The 27,181-nt window shown below is 35.1% G+C and overlaps 1 protein-coding gene across 1 annotated transcript in view; it reads right to left on the bottom strand.

Moving 5' to 3' along the window:
• Window positions 1–27,181, bottom strand: part of LOC100367081 (rho guanine nucleotide exchange factor 28-like) — a 144,590-nt gene that overhangs the window by 41,354 nt on the left and 76,055 nt on the right. The window contains exons 7-12 of the mRNA XM_085506827.1: window positions 20,328–20,417; window positions 16,478–16,675; window positions 13,438–13,523; window positions 9,808–9,880; window positions 8,961–9,348; window positions 8,182–8,294 (exon numbers count right to left, since the gene is read on the bottom strand). Coding sequence (XP_085362953.1) covers window positions 8,182–8,294; window positions 8,961–9,348; window positions 9,808–9,880; window positions 13,438–13,523; window positions 16,478–16,675; window positions 20,328–20,417 — 948 coding nt within the window. The remainder of the gene's footprint in view (window positions 1–8,181; window positions 8,295–8,960; window positions 9,349–9,807; window positions 9,881–13,437; window positions 13,524–16,477; window positions 16,676–20,327; window positions 20,418–27,181) is intronic.

Genomic DNA, 27,181 nt, shown 5'->3' with positions numbered 1-27,181 from the left:
CAATTGTCTAGTTATATTGAATAGTTACTAACAGCTACCACTATTTACCACAATTTTCTAGTTATATTGAATAGTTACTAGCAGCTACCACTATTTACCACAATTTTCTAGTTATATTGAATAGTTACTAGCAGCTACGATTACATACTACAATTTTCTAGTTATATTGAATAGTTACTAACAGCTACCACTATTTACCATAATTTTCTAGTTATATTGAATAGTTACTAACAGCTACCACTATTTACCATAATTTTCTAGTTATATTGAATAGTTACTAACAGCTACCACTATTTACCACAATTTTCTAGTTCTATTGAATAGTTACTAACAGCTACCACTATTTACCACAATTTTCTAGTTATATTGAATAGTTACTAGCAGCTACCACTATTTACCACAATTTTCTAGTTATATTGAATAGTTACTAGCAGCTACGATTACATACTACAATTTTCTATACATTATATTTATCAGTCAGATGTCCCAAATAAATGCAACTCTATAATTTACAAGTGTAGGATGTTTTGCGCATAAAAGTTTCTACTACACACATGTTTTATATCTTACTATAAAGTGAGTTCATGAGATTATATATATTTGCTTTTATTTTGTACTTTGCAAGTACAGTTTTGTACGCTGTATTTCTATTTAATTACTTAAAACTCATACGTTGCAAACACAGCACATTTCTACTTATTTAGTTTCATGTCACACTTGTGCTGCAAGGTACAAGGTACATGTACAAGTAAAAATATGCCATGCTTGCAGTGTACGAGTTAAAACTAAAATAGAAATACGCCATTCTTGTACATAGTTATTAGTAAATAAATAAATACAATTGATTACGATGTATGAATATTAGTAAATATGTCATCACATATGCATGCACGAGAATTGAGTCCCAATCAGTGATAACAACGTATGATTAGATACTTGTTTGTAAACAACAACACGTTATGGCTGTTTGTCGCGACTCTTTCACTTTAATGAACATAAATAATATATATCTGCGAGAACTCAATCAATAATATATAAAACACAGGTGTGGCTAAAACGTCTGTGACCGAAACTTCTGTTCAATATAATTTACGGAAGTACATTCGCTATTAATAGAAGAAATACCATTTTAGTTTCAATGGAAAAATAAACATCAATGCAATTTTAAACGAATTAATGATCTTGGAATAATTTAGTTAATTTCAATGAATACATCCCCTGTCCAATATTAGTTAGGTACATAACACAATAGCACAGTCCACAAATAATTTAAGAACTAAAGTAAATGTCTTGATAATGAAAGTAACTGGTATAACACTGACCATTTAATTGACATTTAGTATTGTAAAAAAAAATTATACATTCCAACTGTTGCAGTTATTTGCATAACAATAGTAGTAGTTACATAAAACAAACAATGATGCAGTATATGGCTGCCATCAGTTTGCACACCGACCATGCTTTCACTGAAGAAAAAAATAACTAAACAAATGTCCAATTCAAAACTGCTCTGACATCAAATTTACTCTGTTTCCATAGTTACAGTCTTTTGGGTATACATTTAAATATGAAAGGAGAGTCACTAATGAATAAAGCTTCTTCATAATCATGGAATCATGAAAACATGTATAGCCTGCAGACACACTGCTAGCTAACTAAGAAGCGATTACATAACACTATACATTACCAAGGCCAGTCAGTGTGGTAGTATGCACCATCATGATCTGATAAGCTAACACAGACACTACCAAAATAAGTAGAAATGCAACCGATGCAATGCTAAGTATATCCATTGAGATCCAATCCATGTATGAGACATCATCACATTGAATCTTTGACTACAACGTTGAGTTCACCAAGATCCATGTATGAGATATCATCACATACAGGAGCACAGCCTTACACTACATCAGTGAGGTCGCAAAATGAAACAAATCTCTGTTAATTAATCATGCAAACTAGCATGGAGAGGAATAGTATCAGGTAACGTGGGCAAAATAACTGGCAGCCATTTAAAGCAGTGACATTTACATCAGGGATATTACATTATTTTATGGGGGTTGTAGCTACATATTTTAGAGGGGAATTTATAAATATGTTATGAAGAAGGTTTATTAATATGAGAATCAAGAATAGCTATGGAAATAGAATAAAATAAAATACAATGAAACATTAAAATAGAACGTAAGGAAACAAGGTGTATAGTATTAAAATAAAACATGATGAAAGAAGTATATAATATATAGTAAAAGAATGAAACATAATGAAATATTTTACAATACACATGAATTTTACTTTTACACATCTGACCTCAGTAGAATGAGTGAGCATTGTTGTAATTCTATTGCGTAAGTAAACAAGAATGAGAGTGAACCATTTCAGGCCTGATCAGAACAAGGAAGCACTATCTAGCAATAATTCAGACAGAATAAATGATTAAGTGAACTCAGATATTCTGTCTAGCTATTAAATTAATAATTACAATAATATTGGAAATCTTGTGAAAAGCAGGACAGAGATGTAATATACACCTAAATAAACATGTGTCAATCTTAAAGTCCATTCAATTGTAAAGACCTAATTGGGGGGGGGGGGAACCTTTCTTTTAATTTGAAAGGTGGGGGCGGGGAGTACCCATCTCATTTGTGATTTAGGGTAAAAAGATATTCTCACTTGAGTGGTTAGAACGAATCATTATCAATAACATATGAGCATGAGTATAAATACAGATAGAACAGAGGACAGAATAAATACAGATAGAACAGAAGACAGAATAAATATAGATAGAACAGAGGCCAGAATAAATACAGATAGAACAGAAGACAGAATAAATACAGATAGAACAGAGGACAGAATAAATACAGATAGAACAGAGGACAGAATAAATACAGATAGAACAGAGGACAGAATAAATACAGATAGAACAGAGGACAGAATAAACTAAGAACATACAAATTATTCAAAACAAAATTTAAAATGTAGGAGTACCTAATATTAAGGATGGTGGAATAAGAATTTGCAAACTAAGAATAAGTGACCATCCCTTAATGTTTGAGAAAGGCAGGCATATAAGGCCAAAGGGTAAAGTTGAACATAGGATCTGTACAAGATGCAACATACAGGTAGATTCAATTGAGGATGAATTCCATTATGTTATTAAATGCCCACAACATATTACAATTAGGAGCAAATTATATGACTCAATTAGAAATAAAACTGTTAATTTTCATTTGATGGATGTAGAGTCAAAATGTAAATACATTATGGGCAACACTTCCTAATTGATACAGCTTGGTATTTTTATAAAAGAAAGTATGGTAATGTGATACAGTAATTATCAATTCCCTGATTCTTCCAAGACCTTTTGTTAAACCATTTTAGGATGTTTTTCTTGTTTATGTATTATGTATTGAGATTTGACTATGTTCAACTCAAAATGAATTATTTCAATAAAGTTATTATTATTATGAACAATGTATATATTATATAACATACAAAGCATTTTCATAATTTGTATTACAACATGGTTAGTCTGAATCTAGCCATCTGCATCTGTATCATGCATGCGTGATATATATGGGTCTCATATAAACAAAGATGGCGACTTTGACTGTTCCACATATATACAAGTACAAACTGAGACGTTACCAAATTGTAATTAGATGATTGGAAAGTATCGAAGGAGTCACCGGTTGTAATTAGTGCAAGGTGGTAATTAGTGCAAGGTGGTAATTAGTGCAAGGTGGTAATTAGTGCAAGTCATGCTCAGGTCATAACTCATACTTGTGATTTCTATTAGAAGAGCGCATTTGTCACACATGCACCGCCCTTTAACTTAACATTATAGATTCAAATTTACTACTAATACTCATACATAGAAGTACTAAGATATCAGGAAATACTAAGCATTCACTATTTTTAGATATATTTTGAATCAGTATTGCAGCAAAGCAAATCATTCGACAGTAATCAAAATATTAAACAATCACGACAACATGTTCAAAGTGGGCGCAGTGTGCTCTCCTTCAGGGCTATTCGCTGCTCTCATGGTATAACACTGATATTTTCCATGCTTATTTTCATACTCCGGGTCAACACAATTGCACAAAACAATATTGATATTTTTATTGTGCTACATGTTCTAAAATATAACTCTGTTATAAGCCACAAGTAAGCTCTAAGTATTAGATGGCGTAAATAAAATGATGTAACAGCAATTTATGTTTAGACATTTTGTATCACATTTAAGTTAAGCAAAATAACTATTTCTAGTCACGTTAGTACCAGTTTGCACTGAATTAGTCCAGCAATTCTGAGAGATGGTGGCTGACTGGCAGCCATTTTGTCACAAAACCCAACAAGGTATAACCAGTTATTCTCATAATTGAACCATGGGGCATTATCACCAAATTCTGATTTATGAAGAGTATGTTGTCAGAATTTACCATGTACATGACTTTGCCATATCATCTTTTCATCATTACACCTCATTAGTAAACCATAGCATGGTTCTACACACTATCTTTGTATATTCAGCCTGCAGCATTTTACAAAGAATTAATGATCATGTTGACATATCAATTGCACCCTTATCTGACACAGCATAGAAACAAACATACAAAGCCATGGTACAATTGTACGTGCTATATAAATACAGATAGTGCAAACTCTAACTCCAACACTTTTAACAAACCGCACACAACTGACCCATTTAAATAAAATTATTGTACACACTAATATTGCCTATAAAAATGAATCAATCTTCAGCAAACCTTTATAAAGTAGCTAGATTAATTCACTTTGTAATCTAAAAATAGAAATAAAAAAAAAAAAAACAGACCACTACATTATATAAAGAAGCATTTAGTATAGTTCTATTAATAAATATAGTAATTATTGTTTGATGAAAATTAGGCTACACAATGAAAAACAAAATATGAACATCAATCATCCGGTTTTACCATACTAGGACTGTTATTGTTATTATTTTAATTATTGTTTTATAACAGAAATGTTTTTCAAAAAATAGAAAATAAATAACAATAACAAATGTAATCATTTCAATGACATGGCATACCTCCAAGAATAAACAATTTTGAAGTTACATTTTAACTGCTGCCCACACTGACAGCGCTAATTAGAAGTAAACAAATCATTTATGACAAACCAGAGTTTTAATAAATCGACTGACCATGACAGTCCTCTTCCTGTACAGGACTACAGGTTGAATGACTTCTCAGATGACCTATACTCCTGACACTTTGCCACACTTTTGAGGCCTGTCGTTTAAATGTCCCTGGCATATTATTATCACATGTTGAGCCGTACTATGTCCCCAAGTTCCCGATTTAATCCTCATTGTTCACCCCTTAATCCATATTGTGATGTGAAGGTGGAACACAGACAGCGTATGAATATGTGCTTATTGACGACAGGCAACTAAAAATACCCCAGCAGGCTACATCAATCCCTGGACGACCAAAATAGTAAGCAAATGTAATTAAATAAGATGGTATGGGGTACCACAGTGATATCTCAACTCATATTAACTGCAGACAGGTCTGGTGTCATGTTTTCACACTCAATTCATATTGTGTTTCAAGGTCCAAATTGAAAGAGATATTGCCAAGGACATAACTTCAAAATATTATAATTATATTATGCAAGGTAAGTGGCCATAAAAACAAATATTGGTCAAAAGCAGTAGCAAGTGTATAGGTTGGTGTAGAAATCTTACTTTTACAAAAAAGTGTGAAGATACAGTAACAGATGATACCCACAGCAACGAGATGATACCCACAGCAACGAGATGATACCCACAGCAATGAGATGATACCCACATCAATGAGATGAAACCTCTAGCAACGAGATGATACCCACAGCAACGAGATGATACCCACAGCAACAAGATGATACCCACAGCAGTGAAATGATACCCACAGCAATGAGATGAAACCCACAGCAGTGAAATGATACCCACATCAATGAGATGAAACCTCTAGCAACGAGATGATACCCACAGCAACGAGATGATACCCACAGCAACTAGATGATACCCACAGCAACTAGATGATACCCACAGCAGTGAAATGATACCACAGCAGTGAGATGATACCCACAACAAAGAGATGATACCTACAGCAGTGAGATGATACCCACAGCAATCAGAAGATACCCACAGCAATCAGAAGATACCCACAGCAATCATATAATACCCACAGCAATCATATAATACCCACAGCAATCATATGATACCCACAGCAAAGAGATTATATCCACAGCAATCAGAAGATACCCACAGAAACCCGAAACACCCACAGCAATCAGATGATACCCACAGCAGTGAAATGATACCCACAGCAATGAGATGAAGCCCACAGCAATGAGATGATGCCCACAGCAATGAGATGATGCCCACAGTAATGAGATGATACCCGCAGCAGTGAGATGATACCCGCAGCAGTGAGATGATACCCACAGCAATGAGATGATGCCCACAGTAATGAGATGATACCCGCAGCAGTGAGATGATACCCGCAGCAGTGAGATGATACCCGCAGCAGTGAGATGATACCCGCAGCAGTGAGATGATACCCGCAGCAGTGAGATGATACCTACAGCAGTGAGATGATACCCACAGCAGTGAGATGATACCCACAGCAGTGAGATGATACCCACAGCAGTGAGATGATACCCACAGCAGTGAGATGATACCCACAGAAGTGAAATGATACCCACAGCAATGAGATGATACCCACAGCAGTGAGATGATACCCACAGAAGTGAAATGATACCCACAGCAATGAGATGATACCCACAGCAGTGAAATGATACCCACAGCAGTGAGATGATACCCGCAGCAGTGAGATGATACCCACAGCAGTGAGATGATACCCACAGCAGTGAGATGATACCCACAGCAGTGAGATGATACCCACATCAATGAGATGATACCCACAGCAGTGAGATGATACCCACAGCAGTGAGATGATACCCACAGCAGTGAGATGATACCCACAGCAGTGAGATGATACCCACAGCAGTGAGATGATACCCGCAGCAGTGAGATGATACCCGCAGCAGTGAGATGATACCCACAGAAGTGAAATGATACCCACAGCAGTGAGATGATACCCACAGCAGTGAGATGATACCCACAGCAGTGAGATGATACCCACAGCAGTGAGATGATACCCACAGCAGTGAGATGATACCCACAGCAGTGAGATACCCACAGCAATGAGATGATACCCACAGCAGTGAGATGATACCCACAGAAGTGAAATGATACCCACAGCAGTGAGATGATACCCACAGCAGTGAGATGATACCCACAGCAGTGAGATGATACCCACAGCAGTGAGATGATACCCGCAGCAGTGAGATGATACCCACAGCAGTGAGATGATACCCACAGCAGTGAGATGATACCTACAGCAGTGAGATGATACCCACAGCAGTGAGATGATACCCACAGCAGTGAGATGATACCCACAGCAGCGAGATGATACCCACAGCAGTGAGATGATACCCGCAGCAGTGAGATGATACCCGCAGTAGTGAGATGATACCCACAGCAATGAGATGATACCCACAGCAGTGAGATGATACCCACAGAAGTGAAATGATACCCACAGCAGTGAGATGATACCCACAGCAGTGAGATGATACCCACAGCAGTGAGATGATACCCACAGCAGTGAGATGATACCCGCAGCAGTGAGATGATACCCACAGCAGTGAGATGATACCCACAGCAGTGAGATGATACCTACAGCAGTGAGATGATACCCACAGCAGTGAGATGATACCCACAGCAGTGAGATGATACCCACAGCAGCGAGATGATACCCACAGCAGTGAGATGATACCCGCAGCAGTGAGATGATACCCGCAGTAGTGAGATGATACCCACAGAAGTGAAATGATACCCACAGCAATGAGATGAAACCCACAGCAGTGAAATGATACCCACAGCAATAAGATGAAACCCACAGTGAGATGATACCCACAGCAACAAGATGATACACACAGCAATGAAATGATACCCACAGCAGTGAGATGATACCCACAACAATCAAATGATACCCACAACAATCAAATGAAACCCACAACAATCAGATGATACCCACAACAATCAAATGAGAGATACTCATGACATAAATGAGGAAGAAAAATTACCTGGTCCGGGTAAAGCAGGACTTGTGGGTGTTGGTGGTATTTCATCAGCTGCATCCACAAACTGTTCATCACTATCACTGTCATCTATACCATCAAGGCTGCTCAGACTGAAACTATAGAGATACAGAGACAGTAAGTTGACAGAATGGTGTTTCAGATCAAAGGTCTACCACAAATCACATATACAAACAATTTTTGTAATTAACCAATTATTACAGTACCAAAAAAGACAAAAAATAATCATTAAAATTAGAGAATTGAAGATATCATCACAAAATGAACAAATCTAAGAGAGGTCTACCCAAGGTACATATATACCAAGTATCAAAGCATTCAGACTTGTAGTTTCCAAGAAGAAGTCAAAAAAATTAAAAGTTGACACGGACAACGGGCAATCACTCATATGATAAGCTCTGCTCGACAAAGTCAACAGCGGAGCTAAAAGGAAATTGTATGTACTATTTTAATAATACTGCTGTATTTATGCTTGGTTCCAACCATGGTAAAAGTGGTTGTCAAGGGAATGTCAATGTGTGTTACATAAGATACAGTGTTCAATGTGATTATTCAAAAGATACAATTATGGAACAGCATTTTGTTAAAACAAAATCAGTCATTTGGAATCAGATCCAAAAAACAATATGATGTGCATCGTAGTGTCAGTGTGTTCAATTATCAAGTTTGAAAGATTGCTGTTCATGTAAGATCAAGATCTTGGTTACGGTATACGCAGAAAAAAGACATTCGTGTTTAGGTATATGATTTTCAATTAAGCATACCTTCTCACTATATCTTCCTGTTCATAACTCTTCTTTGGTGAAGGTGGACTAATCCGAATATCTGAGCCAGGACACCAACTCTTTCTTCTTTCTCTATCTTTTTTCCTTGGTGATTTTAGGATATGATGACCCCATCCATTGTTTTCTTTGGCAGCATCTTTATTATCATTAAAACCCCCACCTAAACTACCCAGTGTGTCCCCGCTCTCATCAATAATATTGTCAGTATTGCTACTGTCCTCTGTTACATCTTTCACATAGATATGGTCAGAAGAACCAAAATGTACAGAGACATTAGAGCAACTCAGGTTCTCCTCTTTGGTATTATTCTCTTCTAATTGATCAAAATATGGGGACACGGTAACCATGGAAATTGCAGGCTGTAAAACTACCAAAACAGAGATTTTAGTATTTGTTTTTGTGCTTGACAAAAAAACTGATGCAATGAAAGGATCACAACACAGGTGGAATAAACATCTCAAACCAATATGCATGTAATAATTTAAGTTCAACTGATCTCATACTTTCTAGCACCATCACCTTAATCTTAATCTCAACAAGCCAACAATTCTTATACCAACATTTTCTTAACACATAGTCTGTTTTTTTCACCATTCATTTTGGCTTTCCATGGAAACTTCCAGCAGGAAATATGTTAAATATTCACAAATATAAATTTCTATGAAATTATTAAAATACTTCCTTTGTAGAAATTATAGTTTCTGTGATTAATTTTGCTTTCACTTTCCAGTTTACTTTAACACAATGTTCAAGAAATAACAAAATATGCCGATTGCAAAACTTTCAATATTTGATTTATTCAAAACAAAGCTATAAAAAATGATACCTTCATCAGGTACAGGAACAGCGAGAGACGGACAAGATGAACTGAACCGTGATAAATTGTCTTTTCGTAGACACTGAAATATGAAAACAGGAAACAGTTATTAAATATAACATTCAAGTTGTATAATGTTTAGGATTAAATAATAACACTCAAAAACTATTAGTCATTCTCACTTAGTGGACTAAATAAAAGTGTTTCAAAATGTCATACAACTGACAATTAAATAAAATAAATATTTATTTGTAAAATAAAGAATATAATGTCGTCAAATGTTTCATACTTACTGGTAAATAATAATACCAAGTTTTAAGATCAAAACTAATGGCTAAATATATAACTCATTTTTTTTCAATGCAGTATTCCACCAATGAAGAATCCTCAACAGCTGACAGCCTGGTCTATGTTTCCTACCTTCAAAATTCCAAACATGGAGAAAGCAGAAACCTTCACCTCAACAGCTCACAACCAGATCTGAGTAACCTAAGTTCACCTATCACTTAATAAAACCTAATTTTAACTCTGACGTGTGATACGTAACACTCACACTTCCTACAGACATGCTGTAACTGAATTTGTTTCCGACACGATTCTTGGTTAAGTTACAGAGATCGTGAGATAACATTTAATGCTCATGAATAACACAATTGATAATTAGTTGTCAGTCAGTCAGTCACAAGAAAACAACTTCTTAGTTTTACTACTGTAACAAATCATTCTAGTTGAGAAACTAACAGACAGCATACTGTATAAAAAACAGAACATTGTAAAAATCATTTTTTTTCTTCTGTCATTAATTTTTACTATTTTGATATTTTGAACATATTCACTGGGTTTTAAATTCACAAATTTTATAGGAAGACAATTATTGCTTCTGTAATTTTACACTTTCACATTGATTTCATTTAGCAGATTTTACTTATCAGATAACAAATATAACAAATAACAAAGATAACAAAATTAAACCTCAATTAAGAGTGAGTTCACAGTATCACAGTGAGTTCATAGTGAACTGAATCAAATAATCTAAACATCGTAATGTTCATAGTGAACTGAATCAAATAATCCAAACATCGTAATATTCATAGTGAACTGAATCAAATAATCCAAACATCGTAATATTCATAGTGAACTGAATCAAATAATCCAAACATTGTAATATTCATAGTGAACTGAATCAAATAATCCAAACATCGTAATATTCATAGTGAACTGAATCAAATAATCTAAACATCGTAATATTCATAGTGAACTGAATCAAATAATCCAAACATCGTAATATTCATAGTGAACTGAATCAAATAATCCAAACATCGTAATATTCATAGTGAACTGAATCAAATAATCCAAACATTGTAATATTCATAGTGAACTGAATCAAATAATCCAAACATCGTAATATTCATAGTGAACTGAATCAAATAATCTAAACATCGTAATATTCATAGTGAACTGAAACAAATAATCCAAACATCGTAATATTCATAGTGAACTGAATCAAATAATCCAAACATCGTAATATTCATAGTGAACTGAATCAAATAATCCAAACATCGTAATATTCATAGTGAACTAAATCAAATAATCCAAACATCGTAATATTCATAGTGAACTGAATCAAATAATCCAAACATCGTAATATTCATAGTGAACTGAATCAAATAATCCAAACATCGTAATATTCATAGTGAACTGAATCAAATAATCCAAACATCGGAATATTCATAGTGAACTGAATCAAATAATCCAAACATCGGAATATTCATAGTGAACTGAATCAAATAATCCAAACATCGGAATTTTCATAGTGAACTGAATCAAATAATCCAAACATCGTAATATTCATAATGAACTGAATCAAATAATCCAAACATCGTAATATTCATAGTGAACTGAATCAAATAATCCAAACATCGTAATATTCAGAGTGAACTGAATCAAATAATCCAAACATCGTAATATTCAGAGTGAACTGAATCAAATAATCCAAACATCGTAATATTCATAGTGAACTGAATCAAATAATCCAAACATCGTAATATTCATAGTGAACTAAATCAAATAATCCAAACATCGTAATATTCAGAGTGAACTGAATCAAATAATCCAAACATCGTAATATTCAGAGTGAACTGAATCAAATAATCCAAACATCGTAATATTCATAGTGAACTGAATCAAATAATCCAAACATCGTAATATTCATAGTGAACTAAATCAAATAATCTAAACATCGTAATATTCATAGTGAACTAAATCAAATAATCCAAACATCGTAATATTCATAGTGAACTGAATCAAATAATCCAAACATCGGAATATTCATAGTGAACTGAATCAAATAATCCAAACATCGGAATTTTCATAGTGAACTGAATCAAATAATCCAAACATCGTAATATTCATAATGAACTGAATCAAATAATCCAAACATCGTAATATTCATAGTGAACTGAATCAAATAATCCAAACATCGTAATATTCAGAGTGAACTGAATCAAATAATCCAAACATCGTAATATTCAGAGTGAACTGAATCAAATAATCCAAACATCGTAATATTCAGAGTGAACTGAATCAAATAATCCAAACATCGTAATATTCATAGTGAACTGAATCAAATAATCCAAACATCGTAATATTCATAGTGAACTAAATCAAATAATCTAAACATCGTAATATTCATAGTGAACTAAATCAAATAATCCAAACATCGTAATATTCATAGTGAACTGAATCAAATAATCCAAACATCGGAATATTCATAGTGAACTGAATCAAATAATCCAAACATCGGAATTTTCATAGTGAACTGAATCAAATAATCCAAACATCGTAATATTCATAATGAACTGAATCAAATAATCCAAACATCGTAATATTCATAGTGAACTGAATCAAATAATCCAAACATCGTAATATTCAGAGTGAACTGAATCAAATAATCCAAACATCGTAATATTCATAGTGAACTGAATCAAATAATCCAAACATCGTAATATTCATAGTGAACTAAATCAAATAATCCAAACATCGTAATATTCAGAGTGAACTGAATCAAATAATCCAAACATCGTAATATTCAGAGTGAACTGAATCAAATAATCCAAACATCGTAATATTCATAGTGAACTGAATCAAATAATCCAAACATCGTAATATTCATAGTGAACTAAATCAAATAATCTAAACATCGTAATATTCATAGTGAACTAAATCAAATAATCCAAACATCGTAATATTCATAGTGAACTGAATCAAATAATCCAAACATCGGAATATTCATAGTGAACTGAATCAAATAATCCAAACATCGGAATTTTCATAGTGAACTGAATCAAATAATCCAAACATCGTAATATTCATAATGAACTGAATCAAATAATCCAAACATCGTAATATTCATAGTGAACTGAATCAAATAATCCAAACATCGTAATATTCAGAGTGAACTGAATCAAATAATCCAAACATCGTAATATTCATAATTTCCATCAAGGCGTCTCAATGACGAATCAATATTCATAACTGACATGAATTTAACAGTGAGTAAACCACTGCAAAGCACCAATTAGTGTTTGTTTGTTTCTTACCTCCTCCACTAGCAGCAATTAGTGTTTGTTTGTTTCTTACCTCCTCCACTAGCAGCAATGTCTGTTGGTGTTGTCTGTTTTTTTGTATTCCTTCATTAATGTTGTGAAGTAGACGTATATTATCCTCTGTTAGAAAACAAACAAAAAATCACTTTTAGATATGATGGCCTAGCATGTTGAAAAGTTTGCATATTGAGAGTAACATTCAACACCTTCATACAGGTACAGGAATTAAACATATCATACTTCAAACTAACCGATATTTTTAATAAATAAGAATATTAATCTAGTTTTTCTCACAATACTTTTATCAGTTATGAGAAACTTACAAGAAATAATATATGCTTTCTCAAAATAAATAAATATTTTTTGGTTGAATAAAGATTAACGCATTCAAGAAAACTACAGTCAAACCTCTGTATACCGACCGACCACGCAAGGGACTTTATTAAAATGATCATGATATCATAATATTTGTTTATACATTTGACATAATATTTGTCAAGAAAATAACAAGATTTGAGTTGATCAAAATCAAACAAGTTTTACCAGAGAAAAATTGTTTTTTGGTCTCTAATAAATGTGAATTTACAGAAAAATACTGCTAAAATGGTCACATATAGCAGGGTAGTCTTTATACACAGGTTGACCATATGCTATACTTTGAGACTGCTTTCAGCGTAAACACAAGAACAATCACAGTATCTATTTTTGCACAAATTGAATAATTTTTTTAAATTTATATAATAAAGCCTGTCATGAACATAACCAAGAATTGATGAGATAATGGTATGTAACATCATGAACTGTAAAATACTTTATTTTGGCTGGCATTAGTTTTCGCTGAAAAGACTTTTTTGGTGTTTTGTATGGAATTTATTTTCACTGAATTTTAGCAAGTTGAGTGTAAAACTAGGAAAAATAAATATATTCGCTGGATTTTACATTGTTTTCAAAGTCTTGTGCTTTATGAATGTTTGCAATCTGAGAATGCAGTGAATACTTCGATTGCAGAATCAGAAATGAGCAAGACTATCACCGCGTTCAAAAATGCAAAACACAATGTATTACATGCTGCAAGGACACTACTACAATTTGCTTTAGGATTTGTGGAAATTTAGGTTTCTATATTTGCTATTTTTTATAATATTGCAATTAATGTGAATTTTTTAATTCAAATGTTATTTTCATCGGAATCACTTTCTCCCTCGTCTTAGAAATCTGTAGTGTAACTGTACACATTGACCCAAATAACTGGATCAATTATAGAGGTACATTGTATATCTTGTCATTAAACTCTAGATGTCTTATCTCATGACAGTTATTTACAACTTATTGTATTTACTATTATGTGACATTTAGGCAAATTACTTTGTATATTTTTTAATGAAAACAAGCAAAGTTACAGTAGCTAGATATTAAGATATGCTTTGGCTGTAATATACATTTGTATGTATTTAAATTACTTCATAATAAATATCATAGGACAATGATAAATGTAAATGACATGGTTTTAGAACTTTGTGATAGTTGCACTGGCATAAGTAAATTAGTTTTATATTAATTGATTGATATGTAAATCACATATGAGACAGAACACAGGATGTAATGATGTCTTTGCAATTCACGTCAAGAAAATGTTAAAAGAAGTTTGCCATATCACATGAAATGGCATGGATTATTTTATTTTGAAAAACTCTTGAATTTCGTTGTGTGTGTTGCTGTGTGTGTTTTTCAATCACCATCTCCATTACTACTGTTGTGAGATTGACTGTGTTTAAGTGCTGGCATGTGAATATAAATGGAATGCCAAGTTAATCAGTCACTGAACACATTTTAAGTAGGTCACTGCCCTTTGGTGTACTTTTTAAAAATTGTGGATGGCCAGGTTAACACTTTTTTGGTATCGGTAATTTTTATAGTCTGAACATATTAAATAATGATCTAAAATCGATGACCTTGATCCGAAGTTTGTGGAGTGTGATTCAGTTATTTTCATGAGTAATGAGGTTATCTATGTTGTATTTTCACTCATGTTGTTCATGGAAATACATTTACATGACATACAGAATCACTCATATCACTACCATATCTCATGAATGTAAGGGCAATGTCATCAGAAGGCCATTGAGTCCTGTCATAATATTGTAAATAAGTAACTGACATGATAATGTACATTTCGAATTGAACAAAAATTTGTTCATACATGACTTGGTTAAGGTTAATTATTAACTCTAAATGGCTACAATTTGACCATTATGAATCAGACCACATAATTATGCATATGTATCCTAGGTAGGCATGCCATATGGGCACAAACAGGTCAATCCATTAGGCTAACTAGCTGATTCAGCAGAGCTTTGAGTGTTTGCCTAATATCACAGAAGGAAGTAAAATAATAGAGGTCCATCCAGAGTACACATATATCAAGTATTAAAGCAATTCAAGTAGCAGTTTTCAAAAAGAAGTCAATAATAACATTTTTGACCAAAAATATTTGCTAAAATAAGAGAATTGAAGATAAATGAACAAATCTGACAGAGGGCGACCCAAAATACCTACATATCAAGTATCAATGCAATTGAGTTGGTAGTTTTCAAGAAGAAGTTGAAAAAAAACAAAACATTTTTTACCAAAAATGACAAAAATATTCAAGATATCGACATGAAATGAACAAATAAGAATTGAAGATATCATCACAAAATGAACAAATCTGATAGTCATTTGTACCCCAAATGACAAAAATATTCACCAAAAATAAGAATTGAAGATATCATCACAAAATGGACAAATCTGTGAGAGGTCCACCAATGGTACCTACAATTGTTGACAGATGAACGATGAACAATCACCTATATGAACAGCTCCGCTGTCATCAAAGAAAAATCAGTCAGTATCAGGAGAAGATCAAATCATAAAGAAAACTATTTAGTGTAAAGTAGATAAAGTCTGTAATTGGAGAGACAAAATACAAAAACTGGATTACAAATTGTATGTCACCTTCAATATTTGAGTTCAACATGGGAAGAAGTATAGCAGTAATAAATACAATGCATGGTTTACATCACTCAAGAACTCACCTAAAATATTGTCATTATCTGATGGCTGGATTATACTTATTTTGGGTATACTTGGTGTAACTGTTTTGGTGTCTTCTTCCACGTCTCCCTCCACTGGGAATGGAGAAGGGGGTCTTACTGTGGCAAGATGAGTTGGTGACTCTACTGATAAATGATTTGCATCTTCCATTGTTCCATCGTCGTTTTCATCTTCATCAACTGTATTACAAGGAAAGTAATTCATTTTAGTAATTTACATGTACAGCAGTAAGTGAAAAGATGGCACACTTATTATACATAACATACAAACTAATAATAATATTCTACTTTAGGCAACATTTTTAGAATATTTCAATCTTACCTGGCACCTAACTTTGAGTAAAATTTAGGATTTCCATAGTCACTGAGCTCATTGAATCAAACATTGTTTATTGTGACTAGCATGAATGGGGTAAGCTCAATTTTGACAATGTGCTGTCGCAATCACTAAGTTACTAACTTCCTGTTTTTAAATAAAAAGTTAAGCTGTTTTCAACTGAAATCAATGCCAAAAGGTCTTATTTCAATATTATAAAACACTTTAGAAATATATAGATACTTTTGAATGCACAACCCAGGATTCTGATTGGTTATTATCAGGTTAAAATATGCAGTTTCAGGCAGATATGTGTTTATGTGTAACTAATTACATTCACTTCCATTGAAACTAAGTATTACGATAAACTGAATTGTGCATGTTACTATAACAACATTTGAACACCTCATAAATTAAGTTATTCCTTCATACACAGTATTGCCTGGATTGCTCTACAGTTTGCTTCTGCAATGTGTTCATGCTACACAGTATTGCCTGGATTGCTCCACAGTTTGCTTCTGCAATGTGTTCATGCTACACAGTATTGCCTGGATTGCTCCACAGTTTGCTTCTGCAATGTGTTCATGCTACACAGTATTGCCTGGATTGCTCTACAGTTTGCTTCTGCAATGTGTTCATGCTTGTTTTCATTTGAAACTCAATTGCTCGTTGCTTTTCATTACCAACACAATTACAACCAATGCATATGACCGTATTTGCTCTATTAGTGGAGCATACGCTTACATAAATTACAGTCGTTGTAAAAATAAATAAAATTATTAATAGAAATGCACTTTTAATACAACAAAGTATTTTTTGATTATGGAATAAGAAGAACTATGTTGAATTTTGTTTGAGACACCTATTTATTTAAGTTAGAACCAAATGAAGGCCTAAATTAGAATATTTACAGTAAATATACTACAAATGAAGGCCTAAATTAGAATATTTACAGTAAATATACTACAAATGAAGGCCTAAATTAGAATATTTACAGTAAATATACTACAAAATACTATCTATACTAGTACCTTTAGTGAAAGCCTAGTAAAACATGGGTGATATGCAGAATGCCATATATATATACACATAATGAGCCATTGAGGGCGCTGTTCACATTGAAGTGGTTTACACAATGTTAAGGATGCTGTGTAGGTTTTTTTGCTTTGAAACCCAAAATTCTACTTTTTTGTATTTTTCAATGCTTGACTACAAGGAGCAAACACTCAGTAGGAAAAAAAGTGATTTGGATGTTTTTATAGGGTGTAAAAATAAATTTTTGTTAATTAAAAACAAAAGCACATGTCATTGTTTTGAAAGCTATGTTTTAATTAATCAGCCAAAGACATAATAGACAGATAATTTGCATAATAGTCACCACCCATAGCAAATATAAACAGTCTCTTGCATTCAGTACAAGCTCAGACTAGTAATACAAGTTAATTTCGTTGAATTTCTCGCTCTTCAAACAGTCGATTATGAAACCGTCTTGGGGTTGACTATGACAGTGACGAAAGAAAACGAATCCAAAGAAATTTGGAGAAGAACGTTGACAGTATGTAAAGCGATTATTATTAAAATTTAATCATGAAAGGTACTAACGTTAGTACCTTCCACGATTTTATCGACTAGACCATGGAGGTATAAACAGAATGTAGAAAATTTGAGCACATGGCAGACTTAGTTTTCGTGACCAAATTACGTGTCATGGACTCCGACCACAATGAGTCAGAAGTGAAACACTTTGCCACACCACCGTCCCTCAACACGTGGCCACACGTAAAGCCTGAGACAATCAGCTGTAAAAGAAAACGTACGCGTCTGTGTGTGTGAGCATCCTTGTTTTATCTGTTTTATTTTTCTTAATCTTCACATTCTCAATAAATAACTTGACGGATTCAATTAAGTTAGATTTGTTGTACATGATATAGAAAGTGAACTGAATGTAAGATACCGGGAGTGGTCCCCACCAGCGGTTGTTCCGGTACTATGCATTACGCGTTGAAGATGGAAGAAGAATCTTCACACTAATTTTGTCACAACAGTTTTGGGAACTAAAAAACGGAAAACTCGATTTATGGCGAACAGGTTATTTCACAAATCTACAAAACAATAACGCAAAAGCAAACAAACTGAAAATTCACCGCCCGGTGGACAGACAATTTTAAACCCAAGCGATCGCAACTCCCGATTCAGTTCAGTACTCGCTGTGACTTCTCTCATCCCCATTGCCATTCAAATCAGATAATACAGATCTTAGTAGAGACATCTCGCGTTGTAAAAACAAAACTTGGAAAGAAAACTACATGTAGTTGACTCTGGTGGTGCGTTCAGCCACGGTTACTGGTTCAGCAGCGGAGCAAGAGAATGACCTTCCATAGAGGGCAATGTATGGTAATGAGTCTTCCAGAAAAGGAGTGTCTCCTCCCACAACTTAATAATGAATATGTAAATCATGACGTCATTTTGGCGCGACTTTGTCACGCCGTGAAACAGTGTTTCCTATTGGATTCGGAAGAATAATTTCGTACTTTATAACCAATTGCAACAACGCATATCCACACATCTGCGTGATTATGACAGACAGATACCATGACTAGTCGTTATGAGTTTGTTTTGATCCAAGGGACAAACGGATTTTGAGTTAGCCAACGATACATTGCTGCTAAGTTGTTTTTGCCGTTTTCTCGGTTAAACAAAACAGCGATTCACGGCAACTGCAGGCCTTTGATCTCGAGTTCTAGTGGACGAATTATACTTATTTTTCGCACAGACACTCTTCGATATGTTGCCTCTCAAGCGGCGCTGTGATTTTTCTATTTTCCTATTTGTTTCGAAATTACGTTCTAATTTCTGAATACCGAAAAGAACAAGATCGCATTGTTTTTTCAAGATAGCTAAATTATTATTTCTTCTCCAACTATCATGTAGATATATATCTCAATCAACGCAGAATGGTGGTGAGCGTCGTCTGAAAAACTGTTTTGTTGCCAATGTTCCACTAAATTCGTTTATTCATTGGTTCAATTATTTTTTTACCGAAAATGGCTTCTGTGTTTACACAGAGATCACGTGACTTTACACGTCCATACACACACTATCTTGTCGATTTCACATTCAGTGTGAAATAAGCTTTCCATCAATATATAGCTTTGTATGGTTCAGTAAATATTTTATATGGAAACACCCGTTTAGAAAATCAATACCAAAAACCTATACAGCATCCTTAAATAAGCAGTTGATTAATAATTCAGAGAAAATAGTTTTAGGCTGGTTGCTAGGTTGTTTATGGTTGGACTAGTTGCTAGGGTGTTTATCAAAGAAATGGCTATAAAGAGGAGGGACTTTGAGATTTGTTGGTATTTTTTACTCTTGCCAATGATGTCATGTAGATTGTAGAATCATGTGATCTGAGAGACCAATCATGGCTGATTGTGATAACACCTATTGATCAAACATAAAGACAGTGTTTCTATTAAAAGGTTTCTGTAAAATGATAATCATGACAATACTCACCTCGTGGCCATGTGTGTGCTATTTTTAATCTTTCTCGTACCTCCCCTTTCATAAGTGAAGTTATTTCTCGTAACATTTTGATGTCATCATCTGCAATGATATACCATGTATATATAAGGTGTTTAATACATGATGACACACTATGATTTGCGCCTGACAATAAGTCACATATTAAATTTGGTTTGATATTATACTAATAGATTTCACAGTATTATCACCATGTGTTACAGTGCCCTCTATAGTTCCAAATGCTATTTTGCAGAACATATAATCACATTTGAGAAAATCGTTCATTTGAAAAATTAACACATTGCACCACTTGTCAATTGCTGTGGTTGAAAAATAATCACGTTGCACCACTTGTCAATTGCCATGGTTAAAAAATGAACACATTGCACCACTTGTCAGTTGCCGTGGTTGAAAAATGAACACATTGCACCACTTGTCAGTTGCCATGGTTGAAAAATGAACACATTGCACCACTTGTCATTTGCTATGGTTGAAAAATGAACACATTGCACCACTTGTCATTTGCCATGGTTGAAAAATGAACACATTGCACCACTTGTCATTTGCCATGGTTGAAAAAATGAACACATTGCACCACTTGTCAATTGCCATGGTTGAAAAATGAACACATTGCACCACTTGTCATTTGCCATGGTTGAAAAATGAACACATTGCATCACTTGTCATTTGCTGTGGTTGAAAATTGAACACTTGCACCACTTGTCAATTTCCATGGTTGAAAAATGAACACATTGCACCACTTGTCATTTGCCATGGTTGAAAAATGAACACATTGCACCACTTGTCATTTGCAATGGTTGAAAAATGAACACATTGCACCACTTGTCATTTGCCATGGTTGAAAAATGAACACATTGCACCACTTGTCATTTGCCATGGTTGAAAAATGAACACATTGCACCACTTGTAATTTGCCATGGTTGAAAAATGAACACGTTGCACCACTTGTCATTTGCCATGGTTGAAAAATGAACACATTGCACCACTTGTCATTTGCCATGGTTGAAAAATGAACACATTGCACCACTTGTCATTTGCCATGGTTGAAAAATGAACACATTGCACCACTTGTCAGTTGCCATGGTTGAAAAATGAACACATTGCAGCACTTGTCATTTGCCATGGTTGAAAAATGAACACATTGCACCACTTGTCATTTGCCATTGTTGAAAAATGAACACATTGCACCACTTGTCATTTGCCATGGTTGAAAAATGAACACATTGCACCACTTGTCAGTTGCCGTGGTTGAAAAATGAACACATTGCACCACTTGTCAGTTGCCATGGTTGAAAAATGAACACATTGCACCACTTGTCATTTGCTGTGGTTGAAAAATGAACACATTGCACCACTTGTCAGTTGCCATGGTTGAAAAATGAACACATTGCACCACTTGTCAGATGCCATTGTTGACAAATGAACACATTGCACCACTTGTCAGTTGCCATGGTTGAAAAATGAACACATTGCACCACTTGTCAATTGCCATGCTTGAAAAATGAACACATTGCACCACTTGTCATTTGCCATGGTTGAAAAAATGAACACATTGCACCACTTGTCAATTGCCATGGTTGAAAAATGAACACATTGCACCACTTGTCATTTGCCATGGTTGAAAAATGAACACATTGCATCACTTGTCAATTTCCATGGTTGAAAAATGAACACATTGCACCACTTGTCATTTGCCATGGTTGAAAAATGAACACATTGTACCACTTGTCATTTGCCATGGTTGAAAAATGAACACATTGCACCACTTGTCATTTGCCATGGTTGAAAAATGAACACATTGCACCACTTGTCATTTGCCATGGTTGAAAAATGAACACATTGCACCACTTGTAATTTGCCATGGTTGAAAAATGAACACGTTGCACCACTTGTCATTTGCCATGGTTGAAAAATGAACACATTGCACCACTTGTCATTTGCCATGGTTGAAAAATGAACACATTGCACCACTTGTCATTTGCCATGGTTGAAAAATGAACACATTGCACCACTTGTCATTTGCCATGGTTGAAAAATGAACACATTGCACCACTTGTCATTTGCCATGGTTGAAAAATGAACACATTGCACCACTTGTCATTTGCCATGGTTGAAAAATGAACACATTGCACCACTTGTCAGTTGCCATGGTTGAAAAATGAACACATTGCACCACTTGTTATTTGCCATGGTTGAAAAATTAACACATTGCACCATTTGTTATTCGCCATGGTTGAAAAATGAACACATTGCACCACTTGTCAGTTGCCTAGGTTGAAAAATGAACACATTGCACCACTTGTCAATTGCCATGGTTAAAAAATGAACACATTGCACCACTTGTCAGTTGCCGTGGTTGAAAAATGAACACGTTGCACCACTTGTCAGTTGCCATGGTTGAAAAATGAACACATTGCACCACTTGTCATTTGCTGTGGTTGAAAAATGAAAACATTGCACCACTTGTCATTTGCCATGGTTGAAAAATGAACACATTGCACCACTTGTCAATTGCCATGCTTGAAAAATGAACACATTGCACCACTTGTCATTTGCCATGGTTGAAAAAATGAACACATTGCACCACTTGTAATTTGCCATGGTTGAAAAATGAACACGTTGCACCACTTGTCATTTGCCATGGTTGAAAAATGAACACATTGCACCACTTGTCATTTGCTGTGGTTGAAAAATGAACACATTGCACCACTTGTCATTTGCCATGGTTGAAAAATGAACACATTGCACCACTTGTCAGTTGCCGTGGTTGAAAAATGAACACATTGCACCACTTGTCAGTTGCCATGGTTGAAAAATGAACACATTGCACCACTTGTCATTTGCTGTGGTTGAAAAATGAACACATTGCACCACTTGTCAGTTGCCATTGTTGAAAAATGAACACATTGCACCACTTGTCAGTTGCCATTGTTGAAAAATGAACACATTGCACCACTTGTCAGTTGCCATGGTTGAAAAATGAACACATTGCACCACTTGTCAGTTGCCATTGTTGAAAAATGAACACATTGCACCACTTGTCAGTTGCCATGGTTGAAAAATGAACACATTGCACCACTTGTCAGTTGCCATGGTTGAAAAATGAACACATTGCACCACTTGTCAGTTGCCATGGTTGAAAAATGAACACATTGCACCACTTGTTATTTGCCATGGTTGAAAAATGAACACATTGCACCACTTGTTATTCGCCATGGTTGAAAAATGAACACATTGCACCACTTGTCAGTTGCCTAGGTTGAAAAATGAACACATTGCACCACTTGTCAATTGCCATGGTTAAAAAATGAACACATTGCACCACTTGTCAGTTGCCGTGGTTGAAAAATGAACACATTGCACCACTTGTCAGTTGCCATGGTTGAAAAATGAACACATTGCACCACTTGTCATTTGCTGTGGTTGAAAAATGAACACATTGCACCACTTGTCATTTGCCATGGTTGAAAAATGAACACATTGCACCACTTGTCAATTGCCATGCTTAAAAAATGAACACATTGCACCACTTGTCATTTGCCATGGTTGAAAAAATGAACACATTGCACCACTTGTCAATTGCCATGGTTGAAAAATGAACACATTGCACCACTTGTCATTTGCCATGGTTGAAAAAATGAACACATTGCATCACTTGTCATTTGCTGTGGTTGAAAATTGAACACTTGCACCACTTGTCAATTTCCATGGTTGAAAAATGAACACATTGCACCACTTGTCATTTGCCATGGTTGAAAAATGAACACATTGCACCACTTGTCATTTGCCATGGTTGGAAAATGAACACATTGCACCACTTGTCATTTGCCATGGTTGAAAAATGAACACATTGCACCACTTGTAATTTGCCATGGTTGAAAAATGAACACGTTGCACCACTTGTCATTTGCCATGGTTGAAAAATGAACACATTGCACCACTTGTCATTTGCTGTGGTTGAAAAATGAACACATTGCACCACTTGTCAGTTGCCATTGTTGAAATATGAACACATTGCACCACTTGTCAGTTGCCATGGTTGAAAAATGAACACATTGCACCACTTGTCAGTTGCCATGGTTGAAAAATGAACACATTGCACCACTTGTCATTTGCCATTGTTGAAAAATGAACACATTGCACCACTTGTCAGTTGCCATGGTTGAAAAATGAACACATTGCACCACTTGTCAGTTGCCATGGTTGAAAAATGAACACATTGCACCACTTGTCAGTTGCCATGGTTGAAAAATGAACACATTGCACCACTTGTTATTTGCCATGGTTGAAAAATGAACACATTGCACCACTTGTTATTCGCCATGGTTGAAAAATGAACACATTGCACCACTTGTCAGTTGCCATGGTTGAAAAATGAACACATTGCACCACTTGTTATTTGCCATGGTTGAAAAATGAACACGTTGCACCACTTGTCAGTTGCTGTGGTTGAAAAATGAACACATTGCACCACTTGTTATTTGCCATGGTTGAAAAATGAACACATTGCACCACTTGTCAGTTGCCATGGTTGAAAAATGAACACATTGCACCACTTGTTATTTGCCATGGTTGAAAAATGAACACGTTGCACCACTTGTCAGTTGCCATGGTTGACAAATGAACACATTGCACCACTTGTCAGTTGCCATGGTTGAAAAATGAACACATTGCACCACTTGTCAGTTGCCATGGTTGAAAAATGAACACATTGCACCACTTGTCAGTTGCCATGGTTGAAAAATGAACACATTGCACCACTTGTCAGTTGCCATGGTTGAAAAATGAACACATTGCACCACTTGTCAGTTGCCGTGGTTGAAAAATGAACACATTGCACCACTTGTCAGTTGCCGTGGTTGAAAAATGAACACATTGCACCACTTGTCAGTTGCCATGGTTGAAAAATGAACACATTGCACCACTTGTCAGTTGCCGTGGTTGAAAAATGAACACATTGCACCACTTGTCAGTTGCCATGGTTGAAAAATGAACACATTGCACCACTTGTCATTTGCTGTGGTTGAAAAATGAACACATTGCACCACTTGTCAGTTGCCATGGTTGAAAAATGAACACATTGCACCACTTGTCAGATGCCATTGTTGACAAATGAACACATTGCACCACTTGTCAGTTGCCATGGTTGAAAAATGAACACATTGCACCACTTGTCAATTGCCATGCTTGAAAAATGAACACATTGCACCACTTGTCATTTGCCATGGTTGAAAAAATGAACACATTGCACCACTTGTCAATTGCCATGGTTGAAAAATGATTACATTGCACCACTTGTCATTTGCCATGGTTGAAAAATGAACACATTGCATCACTTGTCAATTTCCATGGTTGAAAAATGAACACATTGCACCACTTGTCATTTGCCATGGTTGAAAAATGAACACATTGCACCACTTGTCATTTGCCATGGTTGAAAAATGAACACATTGCACCACTTGTCATTTGCCATGGTTGAAAAATGAACACATTGCACCACTTGTAATTTGCCATGGTTGAAAAATGAACACATTGCACCACTTGTAATTTGCCATGGTTGAAAAATGAACACGTTGCACCACTTGTCATTTGCCATGGTTGAAAAATGAACACATTGCACCACTTGTCATTTGCCAAGGTTGAAAAATGAACACATTGCACCACTTGTCATTTGCCATGGTTGAAAAATGAACACATTGCACCACTTGTCATTTGCCATGGTTGAAAAATGAACACATTGCACCACTTGTCATTTGCCATGGTCGAAAAATGAACACATTGCACCACTTGTCATTTGCCATTGTTAAAAAATGAACACATTGCACCACTTGTCAGTTGCCATGGTTGAAAAATGAACACATTGCACCACTTGTCAGTTGCCATGGTTGAAAAATGAACACATTGCACCACTTGTCAGTTGCCATGGTTGAAAAATGAACACATTGCACCACTTGTGATTTGCCATGGTTGAAAAATTAACACATTGCACCATTTGTTATTCGCCATGGTTGAAAAATGAACACATTGCACCACTTGTCAGTTGCCTAGGTTGAAAAATGAACACATTGCACCACTTGTCAATTGCCATGGTTAAAAAATGAACACATTGCACCACTTGTCAGTTGCCGTGGTTGAAAAATGAACACATTGCACCACTTGTCAGTTGCCATGGTTGAAAAATGAACACATTGCACCACTTGTCATTTGCTGTGGTTGAAAAATGAACACATTGCACCACTTGTCATTTGCCATGGTTGAAAAATGAACACATTGCACCACTTGTCAATTGCCATGCTTGAAAAATGAACACATTGCACCACTTGTCATTTGCCATGGTTGAAAAAATGAACACATTGCACCACTTGTAATTTGCCATGGTTGAAAAATGAACACGTTGCACCACTTGTCATTTGCCATGGTTGAAAAATGAACACATTGCACCACTTGTCATTTGCTGTGGTTGAAAAATGAACACATTGCACCACTTGTCATTTGCCATGGTTGAAAAATGAACACATTGCACCACTTGTCAGTTGCCGTGGTTGAAAAATGAACACATTGCACCACTTGTCAGTTGCAATGGTTGAAAAATGAACACATTGCACCACTTGTCATTTGCTGTGGTTGAAAAATGAACACATTGCACCACTTGTCAGTTGCCATTGTTGAAAAATGAACACATTGCACCACTTGTCAGTTGCCATTGTTGAAAAATGAACACATTGCACCACTTGTCAGTTGCCATGTTTGAAAAATGAACACATTGCACCACTTGTCAGTTGCCATGGTTGAAAAATGAACACATTGCACCACTTGTCAGTTGC

The sequence above is a fragment of the Saccoglossus kowalevskii genome, chromosome 13 (genome assembly GCF_978046115.1).
Source record: "Saccoglossus kowalevskii chromosome 13, keSacKowa6.1, whole genome shotgun sequence".
Lineage (NCBI taxonomy): Eukaryota > Metazoa > Hemichordata > Enteropneusta > Harrimaniidae > Saccoglossus > Saccoglossus kowalevskii.
The sequence above is the reverse complement of the archived record's forward strand: the minus strand, read 5'-3'. Positions and strand labels throughout refer to the sequence as shown.